General features: G+C 37.2%; 1 protein-coding gene across 1 annotated transcript in view; it reads right to left on the bottom strand.

Annotated features, from left to right (window-relative positions):
* The window catches only part of TOPAZ1 (testis and ovary specific TOPAZ 1), a 119,456-nt gene that overhangs the window by 64,475 nt on the left and 29,507 nt on the right, over nt 1–25,474 (bottom strand). The window contains 5 exon segments of the mRNA XM_047742265.1: nt 2,277–2,340; nt 11,453–11,578; nt 12,300–12,385; nt 14,235–14,374; nt 16,456–16,520. Of these exon segments, the coding sequence (XP_047598221.1) occupies nt 2,277–2,340; nt 11,453–11,578; nt 12,300–12,385; nt 14,235–14,374; nt 16,456–16,520 (481 nt within the window).

Raw genomic sequence — 25,474 nt, 5'->3', positions numbered from 1 at the left:
CATTTGCGATGACGTGGATGGAACTAGAGGGTATCATGCTTAGTGAAATAAGTCAATCGGAGAAAGACAACTATCATATGATCTCCCTGATATGAGGGAGAGGACATGCAACATGGGGGGTTAAGGGGGTAGGAGAAGAAGAAATGAAACAAGATGGGATTGGGAAGGAGACAAACCATAAGTGACTCTTAATCTCACAAAACAAACTGAGGGTTGATGGGGGGAGGGGGTGAGGGGGTGGGGTTATGGATATTGGGGAGGGTATGTGCTATGGTGAGTGCTGTGAAGTGTGTAAACCTGGCGATTCGCAGACCTGTACCCCTGGGGATAAAAATATATGTTTATAAAAAATAAAATTTAAAAAATAATAATAAATTAAAATTAAAAAACATTAAAAAAATTTGTAAGTTTTCAGCCATTATTTGTTCACATACTCTTTCTGTCCCTTTCTCTTTCTCTTCTTCTTCTGGGATTCCCACAATGTGTATGTTGCTCCATTTAACAGAGTCCCACAGGTCCCCTAGGTTGTGTTCACTTTTCTTCAATCTTTCTTCTTTCTGTTCCTTGAACTTGATAATTTCTGCCTTTGAATCCCCAAAGTGAATTTTTCACTTCAGTTATTGGAATTTTTCAGCTCCATATTTTTGTGAGTTTTTTTAAAGTTTTCTCTCCTTATTGATATCCCCATTTTGTTCATACATCTTTTTCGTTAGTTCCTCTATATTTTTGTTAGTACCTTAGATATCTTTAAGACAGTTGTTTTCAGGTTATGGTCTCAACTATCTGCCATTTGATCTTTACAGGGACAGTTTCTTTTGATTTATTTTTTCCTTTGAGTATTTTTCCTATTTCTCTGTATACCTTGTGACTTCTTGTTGAAAAGTGCGCATTTGAATCTAATAATGTGGTAATTACAGAGCTCAGATTCTCTCCCTTCCCCAGGGTTTGCTGTTTTGTTTTGTTTTGTTTTTAAGATTTTATTTTTTTATTTGACAGAGAGAGATCACAAGTAGGCAGAGAGGCAGGCAGGCAGAGAGGGAGCAGCAGGCTCCCTGCTGAGCAGAGAGCCCAATGCGATGCAGGGCTTGATCCCAGGACCCTGAGATCATGACCTGAGCTGAAGGCAGAGGCTTAACCCACTGAGCCACCCAGGCACCCCTGTTTTTGTTTTTGTTACTGCTTTTATCTTATAAAAGATAAGTATATAGTATGTTCTGTGGGGAGGACTAGCCTGAAGTGTAAATTTAAGGTCTTCTCACATCTTTTGTGAGTCTTTCCCTTACAGTCACTTTTTAGTTTTCCCCATATATGCGTGCAGATGTTTCTGAATATCCTAGGCTCCCAAAAGGGGAAAAAGAGAAAAATGAAAGGGAGAGTTAAAAAAAAAAAAGTTCTAGCCCTTTAAATCCTCTGGAAGTCACATTAGCAGAAAGGAGAGGGTCTTAAAACAATGGGAAAAAGTTGAACAGTAGGGACACCTGGGTGGCTCTGTGGGTTGGGCCTCTGCCTTCAGCTCGGGTCATGATCTCAGGGTCCTGGGATCAAGCCCTGCATCGGGTTCTCTGCTCGGCGGAGAGTCTGTTTCCCCCTCTCTCTCTGCCTGCCTCTCTGCCTACTTGTGATATCTCTCTCTCTCTCTGTCAAATAAATAAATAAAATCTCTCTCAAAAAAAAAGTTCAACAATAATAGCTGCCCATCTCTTTGCACCTCTGTGATCAGAAGTAGTGATCAACAATCTGCTATTTCCTATGACTAAGACTTGAGAGATAAATAGGTCTTTGCTATGGGGTAGGAGGATGGAAGAAAGGCATCCTAGATAGAGAGCAGAAACAGTGGCTCTGATATTATAACAGAGTCTGGCCTGTTTAGGGAATTGCAAGAACTCAGTATGGATGGTACATTTGCCTCTAAAGGTTAAGTGTTAAAGTGAAGGATAAAGAAGTAGGGAAGATCCAATTTCTGAAACATCCCATCAGAAAGATTTTAAGCCAATTAACAATATTACTTTTTCTGTCTTAACACCTTTACATAAAATTTCTACATTATGCAAATATTAGTATGTAAAAGAACTATACTGTAAGGTGGATTCTAATTTTTTAGTAACCAAAATGCCCCACTTATTTTTAATCCTTCTAAGACCATCAGAGACACTCTAAGGCATTCAGTTTTCATACTTATAAGTATTAAATTTACTTTCAAACTGTAAGATACAATAGCACATTGTCTGAAACACTCACATTCATGAATTTATAGTAATCATTCCATTGTCTCATACCTGCACGTTGTAGCAAACACAGTTCGTTGATACTTATATATTTCTTAAACACATCCATACAAACCTACAAGTAATAAAAAACAAAACATTACCTTTTTATATTTCATTTAAAAAGATGCAAATTTCCATCCTATCTTTCTGTTTATTCTATATTTTTTAAGTGAACTTAAAGCAATGGTATAAAAAGTTGAAATTAGGTTAACTCACAGATTTAAAATGCATATTGATTTCACAACAGAAACCTTATTTTAGAGATGCTCTGACAAAGAAATAATCAAGGAAATAAACAAGATTAGCAAGCAACTGGAGAAGGGAGGAAATCCTTGAATGTTCAAAATTTTAAAAACCTTATTTAGATCATTTAAAAAAATAACCATTTACTGGTCCAAGGATAAATACACTTACCAATGGATTGGACAGAGAGCCTACAAATAGACCCAATCATATATAATCAGCTGATTTATATGACATGGTGACCCTGCAGTACAGTGGGGGAAAGAGTGGTCTTTTTTTAGTAAATGTTGTTGGGTCACTTAGGGATCCACATGGGAAAAAAATATTTATCTTTACCTTTTTCTTCACATTATAAACAAAAATCAATACCCAGTGGCTTAGTGTTCTAAATGCAAAGATAAAACAATAGATCTTTTAAAGAAAAAACATAAGATCTTGGCAAAGATTTCTTCAACAGGATACAAAAAGTTAATATAAAAAATTGACAAAATTGGATTACATAAAAATTAAGAAATTAATTACATAAAAATTACATTAAAATTAAGAAATTAAAAGGGAAACTTATACACTAGTAAAAGTTACCTGCTATACACATACCCAACAAAGAACTTAGAATATATAAAGAATTCTTAAGATAAATAAGAAAAAGACAATCCCATAGTATATAGGTAAAAATATTTAGGTATTTCCCAAAAGAGGGTATCCAAATATCCAACAATGATTTTGAAAGCTGCTTAGTTTCATCAGTCATCATCAAGGCAGACATCACTCCCCATCCACCAGAATGGCTAAAATTAAAAGGCTGGTAAATACCAAGAGCTGGTAAGGCTATGAAGCAACCAGAACTCTCAGGCATTGCTGATGAGAGTGTAATTTGGCAGACCACTTCGGAAATCTGTTTGGCAGTGCAGACTAAATTTGAACATATGCAGATCCTATGACCCAGCAACTCCAGCTTTAAGTATAACCCATCAGAAAGTGTACATATATTCACCAAAAGACCTGCAGAAGAACACTGATAGCATCGCTATTGTAATTACCATATTTAGAAACCACCCAAATGAATCAAAACTAATATTTATCAATAAATTTTGATATACTCACACAATGGAATATTTAATATTACACAGCAATGAGAAAGAAATGTTTAAAATTAAGTAAAAAACATAGATGAATATTGAGCAAAAAGAAGCCAGAAACTAAAGAATACAGACTGTATGACTTCATTTATATAAAGCACAAAATCAGGCAAAGCTCATTTATGCTACTAGGAGTCAAAGAAAATCTGAATTAAAACATATGACTGAGAAAGGAGGGGCATGATGGCAGAGAAGTAGGAGACCCTGTTTCAACCAGTCCCCTAAAGTGAGCTAAATATCTACCAGAACACTCTGAACACCCATGAAATCAGCCCAAGACCTAGGATTATACACTGCTGGATCTCTATGGGGGCAGAAGACACCAATGGACAGGTAAAGCAGAGTGGGAACTCTTGGATGGATATCGGAGGATAAGCAGAAGAGGCAGGGAGCCACCAGAAGCAACACATTGGAAAGTGATACCCCAATATGAAAGTGCCCTGTGGTTGGGGACCAGCATCAACTTGGAGTCTGGTTAAAAGCACTTAAAAAGAGCAAAAGATCTTAAGGGGTAACTGGTGGAATCCGGCAGTCATGGGCACAGGCCTAAAACCTTGGACCGAGGACCGCCAGCGCTGGCAACCACCCTTGCAGGAGAGAGTGCCACAGAGCCTCCAGTTCCTGGTCCCTGCACCACCCAGCTGTGTGCTGCTTGCACCACCTCTGGCAGGGTGCATTCCCACCCTCGATGAGGCCGTCTGGTGGGCGCTCTCTAGAACCACAGCCTTTTACGCTCTGTGTGCACTGCATGACCAGGGTCTGACCACACAGTCCCCACTTGTGCCTGAGAGACCTTGATGTGGACACTAGTCAGTGGTCTCTAGAACCAGCCAAGGGTCTGGACACTCCCAGCTTGCACCTGAAGGAACTCAGCATGATCTCTGGCAGCATGGGCCCGGTCCCCAGACAGCAGTCCTGGCAAAGGCAGCCACCAAAAGCAGGCTCCCTGGACCAAATTCGCTCCCGGATTTAGTGGCACAGGGGTGTGCAGAGACAAACAGGCACTTCAAGTGACCCCTGAGACAGTGGCTGGGGACAAGCACTGCCTGTGGGACCTTGCATTTCAGCTTGCAGAATTTGCAGAGGGGGAGTCTGTGTGTTCTGGACCACCCAGAGGGGAGCAGACGGAGGCATCCCTCTGACGCAGAGGTCTGAGTGGAGTTTCCTTAACACTAAACCTACAAAAAGCCACAAAGAGCAGCCAAAAACAAACAAATAAACAAACAAAACCTCCAGAGAACAAAAGCCTGAAAAACTGGTTTCCAGAGCCCAGCCCCTCTTTATAGGCAGCAGAACAATTCAACCCAAGCAAGATTGACTGAAAGAAAACAACACAGCAGGCCCCTACCCCAAGAGGCAAGCCAAAAGAACAAGAGGACAACCACCACAGGGTCCCCATAAAACTGTAAAACCCCGACATCAGGAGAAAACAATATATTAAGCTCCTGGTATTGCCCTAAAACCTGTATATTTCATAGATACGGGTTTTTTTGTTTGTTTTTAATTCATTCTCACGATTCTTGTTCTTTTAATCTTTTTACCCTACCTACCATTACAACTAGAGGTTCAATAAAACATACTCCATACTTTTTTTTTTTTAAAGATTTTATTTATTTATTTGACAGAGAGAGATCACAAGTAGATGGAGAGGCAGGCAGAGAGAGAGAGAGAGAGGGAAGCAGGCTCCCTGCTGAGCAGAGAGCCCGATGCGGGACTCGATCCCAGGACCCCGAGATCATGACCTGAGCCGAAGGCAGCGGCTTAACCCACTGAGCCACCCAGGCGCCCTCCATACTTACTTTTAACTTTAACTTTTTTCATACATATACCTGCGTTTTTTTTTTTTTTTTTAAAACATATAGATATAAGCTTCAAGGTAATCCTTTTTCCCTATTCAATACTACCCCATATATAAACCAGTTTTAATCTCCCTTTATCTCTGGAAAGTTGAGTCCTTTAACAAAGATAACAAGATAAACCCAGGAAGAACCAAAATAACCTTCCTCTCTCACTGCGAGGATTTATAGCCACCCGCCCATCTTTTTCTTCTGTCAGTTTCTCTGTGTATTTGTTTTTGTTCTGGTATTATATAAACCTTATTTTTGGGGTTCATTTTGACTGGGTTCTTTTTTTTTTCCTTCTTTCTTGTCATTTACTTTTGTCAGTCTTTTTGTCTGTTTTTGTTTATATACCTTATAAATCTTACTTTTTGGCCTCATTCGGGCTGCGTTTTCACTCTTTTTTTTTTCTTTCTCTCTCTCACTTTCTCTCTTCCCTTTTTTCTTTTTTCATTCTATTTGGGGGTGACTCCAATTGCTCCGAAGCATTCCAGGGTGCACCATGCCTGGATCGTGGTTGATATATTCAGCTATAAAACCCCTTAACCACCTCTCACCAAAATGACTAGGAGGAGGAACATCCAACAGAGGAAAAATTCAGAGACTATGTCCTCTCCATCAAAACTATTGGATATAGAAATAAACAGTATGTCAGAAAGGGAATTCAGGGTAACAATTATCCAGGCAATAGCTAGGTTGGAGAAAACCATTAGTGACAACACAGAATCTCTAAAGGCAGTGAGAGCCATCAGAGCAGAAGTTAAAATGCTATCAAGGAGATCCAATTTAATCTAAATACTCTAACAGCTAGGGTAACAGAGGCAAAAGAAAGAATTAGTGATCTAGAGGACAAAATGATAGAGAAAAATGATCAGGAGGAGGCATGGAACAAACAGCTTAGAAGACATGAAAACAGAATTAGGGAAATAAATGATGCCATGAAACATTCCAACATCAGAATCACTGGAATCACTGAGGGGGTGGAAAAAGACAGAAGAGAAGATATAGTTGAACAAATTCTGGATGAAAATTCTCCCAGTCTGAGGAACAGAACAAGGGTTCCTGTCCTAGAGACAGAAAGGACACATGCCAATATCAACGAATCTAGAAAGACCTAAAAGGCACATAATTGTGAAACTGACAAATCATAATTTTAGACAAGTGCTTCTGAGGGCATCTAGGGAGAAGAGTTTCCTTATATACAGAGGAAGGTCCACTAGAATAACGTCAGACCTGTCCACAGAAACCCAGCAAGCCAGAAAGGGCTGGCAAGATATATTCAGGGCACTAAATGAGAAGAACATGCAGCCAAGAATACTTTAGCCAGCAAGGTTGACAATCAAAATGGATGGAGAGATAAAGAGCTTCCAAGACCTTCAAGGTTTAAAAGAGTATGTGACCATCAAGCTGGCACTACAAGAAATATTAAGGGGGGTTCTATAAAAGAAGAAAGAACCCAAGAGTGACAGAGAACAGAAATTTAGAGACAATGTATAGAAACAAGGACTTCACAGGCAACATGATATCAATAAAAACTTATCTTTCAATAATTACTCCCAATGTGAACGGCCTAAATGCTGCCATAAAATGGCACAGGGTTGCAGATTGGATAAAACAGGCCCCATCCATATGCTGTCCACAAGAGACCCATTTGGAACCTAAAGATACAACCAGACTGAAAGTGAAGGGATGGAAAACCATCTTTCATGCCAACAGGCCTCAAAAGAAATCTGGGGTAGCAATTCTCATATCAGATAAATTACATATTTTTATAAAAATTTTATTTATTTATCTGAGAGAGAGAGAGAGAGATCACAAGTAGGCAGAGAGGCAGGCAGAGAGAGGAGAGAAGCAGACTCCCCACTGAGCAGAGAGCCCAATGTTAGAGCTTGAGCCCACAACCCTGAGATCAGGACCTGAGCAGAAGGCAGAGGCTTAACCCATTGAGCCACCTAGGCACCCCAGATAATTAGATTTTAAACTAAAGTCTTTAGGCAGAAATATAGAAGTACATTACATCATTCTTAAAGGGTTTATCCCCAAAGAAGATCTAACAATTTTAAATATTTATGCCCCCAACATGGGAGCAGCCAACTACATGAGCCAACTGTTAATCAAAATAAACAGCCATATTGATATGAATACATTAATAGTAGGGGATCTTAACACACCACTCTCAGTAATAGACATATCATCCAAGCAGAAAATCAATAAAGAAATAAAAGCTTTTTTTTTTTTTTTTTTTTTTTTTTACAGCTTTATAAACATATATTTTTATCCCCAGGGGTACAGGTCTGCGAATCGCCAGGTTTACACACTTCACAACACTCACCATAGCACATACCCTCCCCAATATCCATAACCCCACCCCCTCTCCCAACCCCCTCCCCCCATCAACCCTCAGTTTGTTTAGTGAGATTAAGAGTCACTTGTTTGTCTCCCTCCCAATCCCATCTTGTTTCATTTACTCTTCTCCTACCCCCTCAACCCCCCATGTTGCATCTCCTCTCCCTCATATCAGGGAGATCATATGATAGTTGTCTTTCTCCGAGAAATAAAAGCTTTTAATGACACATTGGACCAGATGGACCTCATAGATACATACAGAACATTCGATCCTAAAACAGCAGAATACTCATTCTTCTTGAGCACACAGGGAGCTTTCTCCAGAATAGACCACATACTGGGTCACAAATCAGGCTCAACCAATACCAAAATATTAAGATTATTCCCTGCATATTCTCAGACCACAATGCTTTGAAACTGGAACTTAATCACAAGAAAAAGTTTGGAAGGAATTCAAACACTTGGAAGCTAAAGACCACCCTGCTTAAGAATGTTTGGGTCAACCAGGAACTCAAGGAAGAACTGAAACAATTCATGGAAACCAATAAGAATGAAGACACTTCGGTCCAAAACTTATGGGATACAGCAAAAGCGGTCCTAAGGGAAAAATACATAGCCACCCAAGCCTCCCTCAAAAAAAATGAAAAAGCCAGAATATACCAGCTGTCTCTATACCTTAAAGAACTGGAGAATCAACAACAAATTAAACCAACCCCACACACAAGAGGGAAACAATCAAGATTAGAGCAGAGATCAATGAGATAGAAACTAGAGACACAGTAGAACACATCAATGAAACCAGAAGCTGGTTTTTTAAAAGAATCAATAAAATTGATAAACCACTGGCCAAACTAATCCAAAAGAAAAGAGAGAGGACCCAAATTAATAAAATTATGAATGAAAGGGGAGAGATCATGACTAACACCAAGGAAATAGAAACAATCATCAGAAATTATTACCAACAGTTACATGCCAATAAGTTAAGCAACCTAGAAGAAATGGATGTATTCCTAGAAACCTATAAACTTCCAAAACTGAATCAGGAAGAAACTAACAACCTGAATAGACCAATATCAAGTAACAAGATTGAAGCAGTGATCAAAAACCTCGCAAAAAACAAGGCCCAGGACCTGATGGATTCCCTGGAGAATTCTACCAAACATTCAAAGAAGAAATAATACCTATTCTCCTAAAGCTGTTTCAAAAAATTGAAAAAGGAAAACTTCCAGACTCTTTCTACGAAGCCAGCATTACCCTGACCCCCCAAACCAGACAAAGACCCCATCAAAAAGGAGAATTTCAGACCAATATCCCTGATGAATATGGATGCCAAGATTCTCATCAAGATCCTAGCTAACAGGATCCAACAATACAATAAAAAGATTATCCACCATGTGCAGGTGGGATTTATTCCTGTGTTGCAAGGGTGGTTCAACATTTGAATATCAATCAAAGTAACAGAACAAATTAATAAAAGAGAGAAGAATGTTCAAATGGTCCTCTCAATTGATACAGAAAAAGCATTTGACGAGATACAGCATCTGTTCCTGATTAAAATGTTTAAAAGTATAGGGATAGGGGCGCCTGGGTGGCTCAGTTGGTTAAGCAGCTGCCTTCGGCTCAGGTCATGATCCCAGCGTCCTGGGATCGAGTCCCACATCGGGTTCCTTGCTCGGCGGGGAGCCTGCTTCTCCCTCTGCCTCTGCCTGCCATTCTGTCTGCCTGTGCTTGCTTTCTCTCCCTCTCTCTCTGATAAATAAATAAAAAATCTTTAAAAAAAAAAAAAGTATAGGGATAGAGGAAACATTCCTCAAATTCATAAAATCTATCTATGAAAAACCCACAGCGAATATCATTCTCAATGGGGAAAAGCTGACACCTTCCCTTTGAGAACAGGAACACGACAGGGATGCCCACTCTCTCCACTCTTGTCCAACATAGTACTAGAAGTCCTATCAATCGGAACACAAAGCAATCGGAAAACAAAAATAAACAAAAGTTACTCAAATTGGCAATGAAGAAGTCAAACTCTCTCTCTTCACAGATGACATGATACTTTATATGGAAAACCTGAAAGACTCCAGCCCCAAACTACGAGAACTCATTCAGCAATTCAGTAATGTGGCAGGATATAAAAATCAATGCACAGAAATCATTTGCTTTCTTATACACTAGCAATGAAAATATAGAAAGGGAAATTAGAGAATAGATTCCATTTACTATAGCACCAAGAACCGTAAGATACCTCTGAATTAACCTAACTAAAGAAGTAAAGGATCTGTACTCGAGGAACTACAGAACACTCGTGAAAGAAATTGAAGAAGACACAAAGAGATGGAAGACCATTCCATGTTCATGGAGCAGAAGAATAAACATTCTTAAAATGTCTATATTGCCTAGAACAATCTATACTTTCAGTGCCATCCCGATCCAAATTCCACCGGCATTTTTCAAAGAGCTGGAACAAACAATCCTAAAATTTGCATGGAACCAGAAGAGACCCTGAACTGCTAAGGAAATGTTGAAAAAGAAAAACAAAACTGGGGGCATCATGTTCCCTGATTTCAAGCTTTACTACAAAGCTGTGATCACCAAGACAGCATGGTACTGGCACAAAAACAGACACATAGACCAGTGGAACAGAATAGAGAGACCAGATATGGACCCACAACTCTATGGTCAAATAATCTCTGACAGAGCAGGAAAAAATACACAGTAGAAAAAAGACAGTCTCTTCAATAAATGCTGCTGGTAAAATTGGACAGCTATGTAATAGAAGAATGAAGCTCAACCATTCTCTTCCACCATACACAAAGATAAACTCGAAATGGATAAAAGACCTCCAGGTGAGGCAGGAATCTATCAAAATCCTAGAGGAGAACCTAAGTGGTAACCTCTTCGACATCAGTCACGGCAACTTCTTTCAAAACATGTCTCCAAAGACAAAGGAAATAAAAGCAAAAATGAACTTTTGGGACTTCATCAAGATCAAAAGCCTCTGCAAAGCAAACGAAACAGTCAGCAAAACAAAAAGGCAACCCACGGAATGGGAGAAGATATTCACTGATGACACTACAGACAAAGGGCTGATATCCAAGATCTATAAAGAAATTCCTCAAACTCAACCACACAAAGCAGATTATCATGTCAAAAAATGGGCAGAAGACATGAACAGACACTTCTCCAAAGAAGACATACAAATGGCTAACAGGCACATGAAAAAATGTGCATCATCATTAGCCATCAGGGAGATTCAAATCAAAACCACATTGAGATACCACCTTATACCAGTTAGAATGGCCAAAATTAACAAGACAGGAAACAACAAGTATTGGAGAGATGTAATGAAAGGGGAACTCTCTTATACTATTGGTAAGAATGCAAGTTGGTGCAGCCACTTTGGAAAACAAACGAGGAATTTGGAGAGGAGGAGGGTGGGGAGGTTGGGTGAGTCTGGTGGTGGGTGTTAAGGAGGGCACGTATTGCATATTGCGTGGAGTGCTGGGTGTGGTACATAAACAATGAATCTTGGAACACTGAAAAAAAATTAAATTAAAAAAAAGTATGACTGAGATGATTATTAAAACAATCTCTTCTTCAAAGACTTTACATATTTTACCTTCTCATCCCCTTGCTCAGGCACATGAGCAAACTTGCATTGTGATCGCTCACAGCCACGTAACGTATTAAAATGAAATTTGCAGTATCTATGTGGTAGCATCAACCCTAAGGGCTTCTGGAACACCTAGAAAATTAGATAAATCCTTTATGTAATTGTAAAATACCATAATCAAGTGAGAAAGTATTTAAAGGAATCAGAAGTATTATAAACCCAAAACAGTATCAACCAAATTGTTTGCTGACCTGATAAAAAAAACTTTCAACCAATTTATATTTTCAAAAATAATGAAAAAAAAAAACAATTTAAAATGATTTGTCTGAAATTTTGCAATTTCCTTCAGTGTAAAATATTCTAAAGTTACTACTGCTTTACATGTTTTTAAAAGCTTATACATTCCCTCCCCTTTCTCATATACGTGCCCCTTTTGCTTTTATAAAAAGTTATTCTATTATAATATGCATATTTCAGATGCAGTTATTTATAACCTAAGTTCTCTGTAGCTTTTCTGATTAACAGAAAGAGAAATGGTAGAATCAAATATTTACAACAAACTTTTCTTATCAACTGCTTTAATTTAATCACTAGCTTTTTATTCCATCACAGGGTACTATTCATTTTACATTTTCTGTTTTGGATATCCCCTCTCCACCCTACCCACCCGGCCTTCTGCTTTCAATGTCTTATGCTATTTGTGAATATCCGATGAATCACTACTCATTTTCTGCTTCTTACCACCAACTGCCATTCAAAATCTGTAAATGGCCAGAAGTGCTTTAAAAATGATAGGGCAATACAACCAAAATATGTGCTTTATAGGATTTTTTTTTTAATATGTAGGACTTACCCCTAAATTTTTTTCCCTCTTAAATATTTCACAAGTTTCAGGATTTTGCAGCTTTAGGAGAGAATGTTTTCCTGGAAATCTGAAATCTAGAAATGATTAAGAATGACATCACACACAAACATGTTATAACTTGTTCCCTTCATAACAATGAAACAGATTACCACTACTCTCTGCTTTAAAGTTTCACTTTGGACTACTCATCTCAATTCACAGACTATGATGCTACAGTGTGTGCCTGTGAAATAAAAAATGATTACGTCTTAGCTGCTCCTTAGGTATTTCTAGGCCTAGATGTAAAACTCATTTTAAGTGGAAGGTACTTTCTTAAAAGCCTTATACGGCAGCACTGAACACTGTATTCAAATGACAGTCTCTGTATTAAGCAGACATATATGATACACAATTAAAATTTCTAAGGAAAGAAAACCGACAAACCCAGGTATTACAAAATGAGCTATGTACCCCCCACAAATTCATATGTTCAAGTCCTAACCCCCAAGGTGAATTTATTTGAAGATAGGGCCTTTTCGGGGCACCTGGGTGGCTCAGTTAGTCAAGCTTTTGGCTCAGGTCATGATCCCAGGGTCCTGGGATCTAGGCCCGCATCAGGCTCCCAGCTCAGCGGGGAGCCTGCTTCTCCCTCTCCCCGCTGCCTGGAGCTCTGTCTGCTTGTGCGTGCACACTCTCTCACTCTATCCCTCTGTCAATCAATCAATCAATCAATCAATCAATAAATAAAATCTTGAAGATAGGGTCTTTTACAGAGCTAATTAAGGACACATGGGGTCATAAAATTGAGACAATGAGGGGCTTCTGGGTGGCTCTCTCTCTAAGCATCTGCCTTTGGCTCTGGTCATGATTCCCGGGTCCTGGGATGGAATCCCCCATTGGGCTCGCTGCTTGGCAGGAAGTCTGCTTCTCCCTCTCCCCTTGCTTTTGTTCCCTCTCTTGCTGTGTCTCTGTCAAATAAATAAATAAAATCTTTTAAAAAAAAGAGTGAAACACTACTCTGATGGAATTAGTGTCTTCATAAGAAGAGACATCAGAGTGTTGCTCTCTCACTCCACATGTATGCATCAAGGGAAGGCCATGTGAGGACTTAGCAAGAAGGCAGCCATCTGCATGTCAGGATGAGAGCCAGAACGGAATCCTGCCAGAAACCTGATCATAGACTTCTAGCCTCCATAACTGTGTGAAATAAATTTCTGTCATTTAGGCCTCCCGGTCTGTGGTATTTTGTTATGGCTGCCTGAGCTACTAATACACCAGGCATTCTCTCCCTTAACATTGGTCTTTTAAAATGAGAATTAGGACATTTAGAAGTGTTTTTCTCTAAAGATTAAAAAAAAAAAAAGTTTATTTTAAATAATTTCATTTTTCACTTGGCAGCATTGAGATGAATTTGGGACAAGCTTAAGTTTCTGCTGCATAGCTTTGCTGTAATTTTCATTATAAAAACTGTTAAGGTTTTTTAAGATAAAACACACAATCATCTGGGCATGCTGCTGTAGTACGCAATACCAGCAGCACAAAGTAAATAACAGGAAAGTACGGAAGAATTAGACGTGGGCTACACAAAGAAATTTTATTGTTTCTAAATTCATCCTCCAGTCTAGTTTATTTTGTTCAAACCATTATGGATTATCAAAAAAACTGACACAGATTCTAAAATACATTATGAAATTCTAAAATATTCAACAAAATATGAATATTTTAGGAATAACCTATAATTTATCTGTACTACCGCTATCACATAAATACAGATATTTAAGAAATTATTCCACCAAAAGTTCTAAGCAAAGGTATACAAACTTTCCAATTTTAACATATTCTAGGCTTGCTTTGATTTTTATAAACTTTTTCGTTTTTGGTGAAAAAAAAAATCCTGTTTCTATATTATCAAAAGACAACAGAATCTTACTAAGAAAATAGTACCATTCATCCAGGGCTTCAGTAATATGTCTTCTTGATGACCACTTATATTCAAAGGTGGCACTGATAAGCATAGAGGTTTTGGGGCCAGTACTGCTAGCTGACTTTCACCAACCACAAGCTCTGCATTTTTAGAATCTTCACTGTGTGAGCACAAAAGCCAAAACCAGAATTCAAATTACTCTAAGAACATTAAAGTAATGAGAATCAAATAAGTGGAAACACAACCTAACACACTATGTATATGTTATATACCATGTTGTATACTATGATTCTTCAGTATTTTCAGTAAGTGTTCTTGCCTTCTTAAATAGGAAACAAAAGCTTGGTAAATGGCCAGGATAGGGTAGGAGTAAGGTGGTTGGGTTAAAAGTAGAGCAGAATATTTTTGATCATGCTAGACAAAAAGGCTGAGAAGGAACTGAGCTAGCATTCTAATTCAGAAAAGATCATCCAATTATTCTATTGACAGTACAGTGAAATAAATGAATTATAAATTATTCTTCAGAACAAGTATATTTAATAAAATTATACATGTATTTGAGAGCTTCCATTGGGAAGAAGGTATAAAAAATGTACTGTTCTTGGTTGCTTAGATTTAAACAGCTTTGACTTTATTTTGATACATGAGATCCTATATAACCAGTTTTAGAAAAACTTAAAGAGTTTTCTGGAGTTTCACTTACCTAGAAAAAGAAATAAGCAAGGGGGAGAGTGGAAAGTATCTCAAAGCTGACTGATAGAAATGAATTCAGTTTTTAGGAGAAAAATCACTCAGATACTATATTTTACCTTAAAAACAATTCTAACAAGCTTTTTCAGCTGGGGTTCCCTGGGTCAGAGGAGAATAAAAATAGTAAGAAAGAAGAGGGTCTCACGCTTTTAACAGTTTCAACTTAGCAGCATTGACAGAGCTTAAAAATTACAGAGGCGCCTGTGTGTCCAGTCAGGTAAGCAGTGAAGTGTCTGCCTCTGGCTCAGGTCATGATCCCAGGGTCCTGGGATCAAGCCCTGCATTAGGCTTCTCCTCTCAGTGGGGAGTCTCCTTCTCCCTCTGACCCTTCTCCTGCTCATGCATCTGCTCACATGCACACAACAGAAAATAAAGATAATCACTTCTCTTTCCAACTTAGGACATCACTAATATGTGCAATCAATATAACATTTCTCAAAACAAAAACAAAAATACAGAAGAAACAAATAAGAATTACAGAATTTTACAGATGTAAAAGATTAGCAAAATTCTTTTGTTTTTGATTGGATGACTGAAGCTTGGGGTAACGTAGTGACTTGTCCAGTGTCACACTCCTGGTCATTATGGTAGAATCAAACTGATGATAAAACTCTTCAGGCTGCAATGACCCTATTTGGTTTGTAAGCAAAATGCTTTCAATAGAAGAAAAACAGTTAACTTTTGTCATTTTTTCCCTTTTAAAATTTCAAATGGTCATGGATCAAACTGGGTTTTTGTGCCAATCTAATTCTTACCTAGGCTTTTCCTTCATACAAAGGTTCTCAAACTTGAGCACGTATTAGGATCAGCTGGTGGCCTTAGTGAAACAGACTGATGGGCCCCATCTCCAGAGTTGCTAATTCAGCAGGTCAGGGACAGGACCAAATAATTTTTATTTCTGACATGCTCGCATTCGATTCTGCTGCTACAAGGATCACACTTTGAAAACTACAGCCTTAATATAAAAGTACTTGAATACATTTGTCACCTGATCTGAGTATACCTTGCCTCAACAGCAAAACTGGGGTGCAGGATGGGTCAGGTGATCTCCAAGGTGCCCTCTGATTCTAAGTTTGGTATTTGCATATGTTCTAGTGAGTGTACTGTAACTATTAGTACTAATTGTGTACTGTAACTATTAGTATTAATTACCACAACCAAATCAGATACCTGCAAACTGCAATATTCATCTGATTTCTTGTCATTTTACCTCCATAAAAGTCACGTACACATTCCACATTCTTTTTTCTTTTATCACTATACCCTATTCCTTCCTCAAAAAATATTTTAATGGCTCAAAAATCTTTGTCACAGCTTTAAGGTAACTGAAAGTATCTCTGACATCTGAGTATATCTGATACACCAATTAATAATATCCATGTAAGGCTTAAGGCACAGTAGCCCAAGTACATAGAGCAGAGAATGAAAAACACACTCAAAATACAAACTACATGACTATATTAAAATTACATAATTAAAAATGGTACCGACCTTTTGCAAACTTCAAAAATATTTTCTTTTTCTTCTTTAATAATCACCTTTTCTGAAAATCTACACTGTGAAGAGATTATGGTTAAAAAGTATAAGTGAATATTCCTGCATTCCATATTAAGCTATGAGGCTTACCAGATTATTTAAAATATATTAGATGTTACTTAAACCACTAGCTTATGGCCAACTGACAATTCTATATTATTTGAAATACTGAATATTGACTTAAAAATTTCTCTGTTAAGAGAAACTAACAGAAATCATAAATTTACTCAGCTTTTGACATCACCTTCAGTTAGCCAACATTTAAAATTATTATGAGCAATTAAAGTTATACTTATTTTCATTCAGATAAAAAGCTTTAAGTGATTTTATTTTCCAATGGTATTTTTGAACATAAATTTATTTTTCTCATTAGAACTATTTATATATATTTCATATATCACTATACTTAAAACATGCCACATAAGTGTTCTGGAATTGTGACTTTTAATATTTAAACATGTATAAAGAAGTTATACATGCATAAATATTAAACTTCTGAAAACAGGCAGGCACCAAGAAAATAAACTCCCAAATCACCTATCATTTGAGCAGAGATAACCATTTAATAACTTACTTTATATCTTTCTAGTCCTTTTAATTTCAAAAAATTTAAATTTTTTAATTATCAAAATTTTTTCCAGTCTCACTGAGAATTGATATATATTACTGTATAAGTTTAAGGCATATAGCATGATGATTAGATTTACATATATTTTAAACTGTTACACTAGATTCAGCTAACACCCATCTCACAGAGATGCAACAAAAAAAAAAATTTTTCTCCTTGTGATGAGAACTCTGAAAATGTACTCTCTTAACAACTATTTTTTTTTTTTTTTGAGAGAGAGTAAGCGAGCAAGCGTGTCCTCACGCACATACGCACACACACGCAGGCATGCAAGGAGGGACAGACGGAGAAAGAGAGAGAGAATTTCAAGCAGGCAATGGAGCTTAACTTTAGGCTCAATCTGGGCTCAATCACGATGCCCTGAGACCATGTCCTGAGCTGAAATCAAGAGCTGGATGCCTAACTAACTGAATCACCCAGGTACCCCCAACAACTATTCTTTTTTAAAGTACATAATCACTGGGGCGCCTGGGTGGCTCAGTGGGTTAAGCCACTGCCTTCGGCTCAGGTCATGATCCCAGGTCCTGGGTTCGAGCCCCACATTGGGCTTTCTGCTCAGCAGGGAGCCTGCTTCCTCCTCTCTCTCTGCCTGCCTCTCTGCCTACTTGTGATTTCTCTCTGTCAAATAAATAAATAAAATCTTTAAAAAAAAAAAATAAATAAAAATAAAGTACATAATCACATAGTACAATAATGATACACACTTCATATATTATTAACCCTTGCAAAGAAAATTCTAAAAATCAATTGAGAAACATAAAACATTCACAAATTCAAAAATATACCATATTCCTGAATGAAAATATTAAATGTTAATTCCCCCAAATTAATTTAAACTTCTTTATCATGTGAGTTTAAAGTGCTCTTAGAAGAAAAGCCAAAAAATATTTTAAATTTATAATACAACCTTTGTGTCTTTTAAACCAAACTATCCTTGTTTTATGTTTATTTTACTTGATATTTTTATTTTTCAAATAAATGACAGTACGGTATTAGTACAAAGACCTGAGCAATCAATGAAACAAAATTGAAGGAATAGTTCCATAGATAAAAATTTGAAAATATTAAAGACAGCATTTGAAATTTGTGAGGAAATGGTTCAATAAACAAATGGCATTTTTTTTATAATTTTTTTATTTTTTTCAGCATAACAGTATTCATTATTTTTGCACCACACCAGTGCTCCATGCAATCCGTGCCCTCTACAATACCCACCACCTGGTGCCCCCAACCTCCCACCCCCCACCCCTTCAAAATTCTCAGATCGTTTTTCAGAGTCCATAGTCTCTCGTGCTGGGTATTTACCCTAAAGATACAAACATAGTGATCCGAAGGGGCACATGCACCCGAATGTTTATAGCAGCAATGTCTACAATAGCCAAACTATGGAAAGAACCTAGATGTCCATCTACAGACGAATGGATAAAGAAGATGTGGTATATATACACAATGGAATACTATGCAGCCATCAAAAGAAATGAAATCTTGCCATTTGCGACGACGTGGATGGAACTAGAGGGTATCATGCTTAGCGAAATAAGTCAATCGGAGAAAGACAACTATCATATGATCTCCCTGATATGAGGGAGAGGAGATGCAACATGGGGGGTCGAGGGGGTAGGAGAAGAGTAAATGAAACAAGATGGGATTGGGAGGGAGACAAACCATAAGTGACTCTTAATCTCACAAAACAAACTGAGGGTTGATGGGGGGAGGGGGTTGGGATAGGGGGTGGGGTTATGGATATCGGGGAGGGTATGTGCTATGGTGAGTGTTGTGAAGTGTGTAAACAAATGGCATTTAAAAAATGGGCTAGTTAGCTGTATAGAAAATAAGTTCGGTACCAACTCACTCACCATATGTCAAAATACTTTTTAGATTCATCAAAGACTTAAATATAAAAACTAAATATCAAAGTAGCAAAAATAAAATAAAGGTGGGTATTTGTATAATTTGGAGGGTGAAGAAAGCCTAAGCATGACACCAAAAGCAGAAACCATAAATTATGACATCAACAGGTGTGAATATCACTATTTTAGGTATTTTCCTATCTTAGGAGAACACAAACTACACAAAATCCATCCATCAAAAAAATTTTTACTCAGCATAATCTCTTCCAGTCCCTTCCATGTTGCTACAAAAGTTGGGTATTCATCCTTTCTGATGGCGGCATAATACTCCATTGTATATATGGACCATATCTTCTTTATCCATTCATCCGTTGAAGGGCATCTTGGTTCTTTCCACAGTTTGGCAACTGTGGCCATTGCTGCTATGAACACTGGGGTACAGGTGGCCCTTCTTTTCATTTTATCTGTATCTTTGGGGTAAATACCCAGTAGTGCAATTGCAGGGTCATAGGTAGCTCTATTTTTCATTTTTGAGGAATCTCCACACTGTTTTCCAAAGTGGCTGCACCAACTTGCATTCTTACCAATAGTATAAGAGAGTTCCCCTTTCATTACATCTCTCCAATACTTGTTGTTTCCTGTCTTGTTAATTTTGGCCATTCTAACTGGTATAAGGTGGTATCTCAATGTGGTTTTGATTTGAATCTCCCTGATGGCTAATGATGATGCACATTTTTTCATGTGCCTGTTAGCCATTTGTATGTCTTCTTTGGAGAAGTGTCTGTTCATGTCTTCTGCCCATTTTTTGACATGATAATCTGCTTTGTGTGGTTGAGTTTGAGGAATTTCTTTATAGATCTTGGATATCAGCCCTTTGTCTGTAGTGTCATCAGTGAATATCTTCTCCCATTCCGTGGGTTGCCTTTTTGTTTTGCTGACTGTTTCGTTTGCTTTGCAGAGGCTTTTGATCTTGATGAAGTCCCAAAAGTTCATTTTTGCTTTTATTTCCTTTGTCTTTGGAGACATGTTTTGAAAGAAGTTGCCGTGACTGATGTCGAAGAGGTTACCACTTAGGTTCTCCTCTAGGATTTTGATAGATTCCTGCCTCACCTGGAGGTCTTTTATCCATTTCGAGTTTATCTTTGTGTATGGTGGAAGAGAATGGTTGAGCTTCATTCTTCTATTACATAGCTGTCCAATTTTACCAGCAGCATTTATTGAAGAGACTGTCTTTTTTCTACTGTGTATTTTTTCCTGCTCTGTCAGAGATTATTTGACCATAGAGTTGTGGGTCCATATCTGGTCTCTCTATTCTGTTCCACTGGTCTATGTGTCTGTTTTTGTGCCAGTACCATGCTGTCTTGGTGATCACAGCTTTGTAGTAAAGCTTGAAATCAGGGAACATGATGCCCCCAGTTTTGTTTTTCTTTTTCAACATTTCCTTAGCAGTTCAGGGTCTCTTCTGGTTCCATGCAAATTTTAGGATTGTTTGTTCCAGCTCTTTGAAAAATGCCGGTGGAATTTGGATCGGGATGGCACTGAAAGTATAGATTGTTCTAGGCAATATAGACATTTTAAGAATGTTTATTCTTCTGCTCCATGAACATGGAATGGTCTTCCATCTCTTTGTGTCTTCTTCAATTTCTTTCACGAGTGTTCTGTAGTTCCTCGAGTACAGATCCTTTACTTCTTTAGTTAGGTTAATTCAGAGGTATCTTACGGTTCTTGGTGCTATAGTAAATGGAATCTATTCTCTAATTTCCCTTTCTATATTTTCATTGCTAGTGTATAAGAAAGCAAATGATTTCTGTGCATTGATTTTTATATCCTGCCACATTACTGAATTGCTGAATGAGTTCTCGTAGTTTGGGGCTGGAGTCTTTCAGGTTTTCCATATAAAGTATCATGTCATCTGTGAAGAGAGAGAGTTTGACTTCTTCATTGCCAATTTGAGTAACTTTTGTTTATTTTTGTTTTCCGATTGCTTTGTGTTCCGATTGATAGGACTTCTAGTACTATGTTGGACAAGAGTGGAGAGAGTGGGCATCCCTGTCGTGTTCCTGTTCTCAAAGGGAAGGTGTCAGCTTTTCCCCATTGAGAATGATATTCGCTGTGGGTTTTTCATAGATAGATTTTATGAATTTGAGGAATGTTTCCTCTTGTTCCTGTTCTCAAAGGGAAGGTGTCAGCTTTTCCCCATTGAGAATGATATTCGCTGTGGGTTTTTCATAGATAGATTTTATGAATTTGAGGAATGTTTCCTCTATCCCTATACTTTTAAACGTTTTAATCAGGAACAGATGCTGTATCTCGTCAAATGCTTTTTCTGTATCAATTGAGAGGATCATATGATTCTTCTCTGTTCTCTTACTGATTTGTTCTATCACGTTGATTGATTTGCAAATGGGAGTCGGAGGGGAGACAAACCATGAGAGACTGTGGACTCTGAGAAACACACTAAGGGTTTTGGATGGGGGGTGGTGAGGGAATGGGTGAGCCTGGTGGTGGGTATTATGGAGGGCACGTATTGCATGGAGCACTGGGTGTGGTGCATAAACAATGGATTCTGGAACACTGAAAAGAAATAATATAAAATGGAAAAAAAATTTTAAAGCATACCTTGTCTCTACATTCTTTCTCCCAAAATATATTTAAGATTCAGAAAGATAAAAATTCAAACATAATAAAAAACAGGAAAAAAACAAAAAAACACCAGGAGAAAATACAGGACAAAATTTTAAATCCTGAAATGGGGAAGGGCTTCTCTATATATGATTCAAATACCATAACAGAAAACTAACAGACTTGACTAAAAATAAAAACCTCCCTCAAGGTAAAGTCTCCTAAATCAAGTCAGAACACAGACAAAAAATAGGAAAAAATGTGGGAACATATGACAAAAAATATATTTTTTGTTTGTGTACTTTTGTATTTTCAAGTTTTCATTTAAATTCCAGTTCGTTGGGGCACCTGGGTGGCTCAGTTGGTTAAGCATCTGCCTTCGGCTCAGGTCATGATGCCAGGGACTTAGGATCCAACCCAACATCGGACTCCCTGCTCAGCAGGGAGTCTGCATCTCCCTCTCACTCTGCCGCTCCCCCTGCTAGGGCTCTCTCTCTTTCTCTCTGTCAAATAAATAAATTTGTTTTTTAATTTTAAAAATTCCAGTTAGTTAACATACAGTGTAATATTAATTTCGGGTGTAGAATTTTGTGATTCATCACTTAAACACCAAGAGCTCATCCAAAGTGCTCTCCTTAATACCCATCGCCCATTTAACTCATGCCTCTGACCATCTCTCCTCCATCAACCCTATTTGTTCTCTATAGTTAAGAGTCTGTTTTATGGTTTACCTCTCTTTTTTTCCCCCATGTTCATCTGTTTTGTTTCTTAAATTCTACATGAGTGAAATCATATGGTATTTGTCTTTCTCTGACTTATTTCACTTAACATAATATTCTCTAGCTCCATTCACTTCACTGCAAACAGCAAGAAATCATTCATTTTTATGGCTGAGTAATATTCCATTACAGACAGACACACACACACACACACACACACACACACACACACACACGGCACATATCTTTTTTATCCATTCATCAGTTGATGGACATTTGGGCTCTTCCTACAATTTGACTATTGTTGATAATGTTGCTATAAATATAAGCATTGGGGTAAACATATCCCTTTGAACCAGTACTTTTGTATACTTTGGGTAAATACCTAGTAGTACAATGGCTAAATCAAGGGAAGTTCTATTTTTAAATTTTTGAAGAACCTCCATACTGTCTTCCAAGTGATTGCACCAGCCTGCATTCCCACCAACAATGTAAGAGTGTTGCCTTTTCTCTGCAACCTTGCCAACATCTGTTGGTCTTGTGTTGTTAATTTTAGCCATTCTGATAGGTACGAGATGGTGTCTCATTATAGTTTTTATTTCTATTTCCCTGACAATGTGTGATGTAAGAATATGTTTAATAGATGAAAAGTTCCTACAAGTAAAAAAAATAAAAATAAAAATCTCAGAAGAAAAATGGGCAAAAAACATAAAAAAACATAAATGGCCTTTCAACATACTAAAAGATGCTTAGTCTCATAAGAGAAAAGCAAATTAAAACTAAAAGTCATTTGTAAAAATAGACAGATGGGACAAAAATTTTAATACTGAGTTAGTTAGTGTGTGGGGGAGAAAACTGGCATTCTTACCCAATGTTGTTGAAAGTATAAATCACAGCCATCTTTATGTAGGCCAATCTGACAATTTTACTTCTAAGAATTAATCCAAAAATGCCTGCATATATACAAAATGCCTTATGCTCAAGGATACATAATGCAGCAATATTTAAATGCAAAAAATGGGAACAAACCAAGTGTCCACCAACAGTGGAACTTGTTGAATAGAATATATCCATGCAGCAGATAATTATATAATTATAAAAAGAAGGCATAATTATATACATTCAAAAGAAACTCTCTACTATATATTGTTTAAAAAGCAAGAAAAAGAATGTTATGTTACCATTTGTATAAAATGCTCCAATTTGTATAAAATTTTAAATAATATACAATAGGTCCACTTTGAGGAATGGTAGAGTATGTCTTCCTGGGCTAATCGTCCTGTAGGTAAAAACTACAAATCCTAGATTAAATTTTTAAAAATCTCTGCCTGAAAACACTAGAAATATATGAATAGCTGGCAGAATCTGGAGAGAAGTCTACACTTGGAAAGAAGGAATAGCACTGACTAATTCTTCTGCTTTCATAGCTTTATTCTTGAAGGCAGGTCCTAGTTGGAACTACTTGAGAAGGCCAAAAATTTGCCTTATTCAAACAATGAACAAGAAGGCTAAGTTTAGGACAAAGTCAGAAACTGGGAAGTAAGGCTAGGAATCCACAAAAGGAGAGAGCCTAAGAAAGGAAACCTTGAAATCTTATAAACTCCATCCAAATTTCTTGCTGACCACTAAACTATATTTTTCTAAGGTAAACTCTTAAACAGCCCAGCTAAATCTAAACTGAACAAAAATTTAAACTGCTACCACAAAAGAGTAATCTGGAGGCTGAGTTAACCAAGTTTAAAACTTAGCATGCAATTACCATAAAGCCAACAACTGCAGACATGGGCATCTATCCCAGAGAAGTTAAAAATTAGGTTCACCGGTACACATATGTTTATAAAAGTTTATTTGTAATAGCCAAAAACTGTAAACAATGCAGATGTCCTTTAATGAGTGAAGAGTTTTCAAGTAAACTGTGGTAACCCATCCCATGGAGTATTGCTAAGCAATAAAAATGAATGAACTACTGATATATGCAACAAGCTTGATGAATATCCAGATTATTAAGCTGGGTAAAAATATATATATATCTGAAGAGGTTACACTCTGAATGATTCCATTTATGTAACATTCTTGAAATGACAAAATTATAGAAATGGAGAACAGATTAGTGGTTATCAAGGGTTAAGGATTATTTAGGGGTAGCCAGGAAGAAAGTAGGTATGGCTATAAGGGCAACAAAAGGGATCCTTGCTGTGATGGAAATGTTCTGTATCTCTGTCTGTACTAAAGTCAATATCCTGGTTGTGACATTGTACTACAGTTTTGCAATGTTACCATTGGGGGAAACTGGGTAGAGGATACATGAGATCTCTCTCTGTTATTTCTTATCAATGTATGTGAATCTATAACAGATTCAAAGTTAAAACAATGTGGGATTTGCTAAAGCAGTATTCATGGATAAATTTATATCACTAAATTGTCTCAGAAAGTAAGTTTTAAATCAATGGTCTTAGCTGCAACCTTAAGAAACTACAAAAAGAAAGGAAAATTAAACCCAAAGTAAGCAGAAAAAAGGAGAAAAAATGATCAGCAGAAGTCAGTGAAATAGAAAACAGAGCAAGAGAAAAACAATCAGTCAATAAAAATAAAGCTGGTTCTTTTATAACAAAATTAATAATCTTCTAGCCAACCTCCAGCAAATCTGTATCTATTTCAAAATACCAAAATTACAGAGATGGAAAACAGATTAATGTTTGCTAAGGTTAGGAATTTAAGAAGTAGGGGGAAAGATGTAACCAAGGAATAACATAAGGAAGATCTTTGTAGTGATGGAGTAATTTTTTATCTTGTTTGGAGTGGTGGCTACAAAAATCTGCCTACTTAATAAAAGTATATGCACCCACATTTAATATCTGATTCCTGTTTCTGATATTGTACTTAAAGATATAATCATTGGGAAAAACTAGCTGACGAGTACCTGGGTCCTCACTATAATACTTTTGCAATTTCCTGTGATCTACAGTTATTTCAAAATAAAAACCTTAAAAAAAAAGTATACTAGCATTTAAACTACCTAGGGTTCAAAACTAGATTCATTAACCAAATACTACAACCATGGTAAACCTAACAATTGTTACATATGGATTCTGAGTATAACTGATATACAAGACAAAATAAAAACAAGGTTTCTGGAAAAAAAAACAGAATATATA

Source organism: Lutra lutra, chromosome 1 (genome assembly GCF_902655055.1).
Source record: "Lutra lutra chromosome 1, mLutLut1.2, whole genome shotgun sequence".
In the NCBI taxonomy this organism is placed as follows: Eukaryota; Metazoa; Chordata; class Mammalia; order Carnivora; family Mustelidae; genus Lutra; species Lutra lutra.
This window is presented reverse-complemented; position numbering and strand designations above follow the sequence as displayed.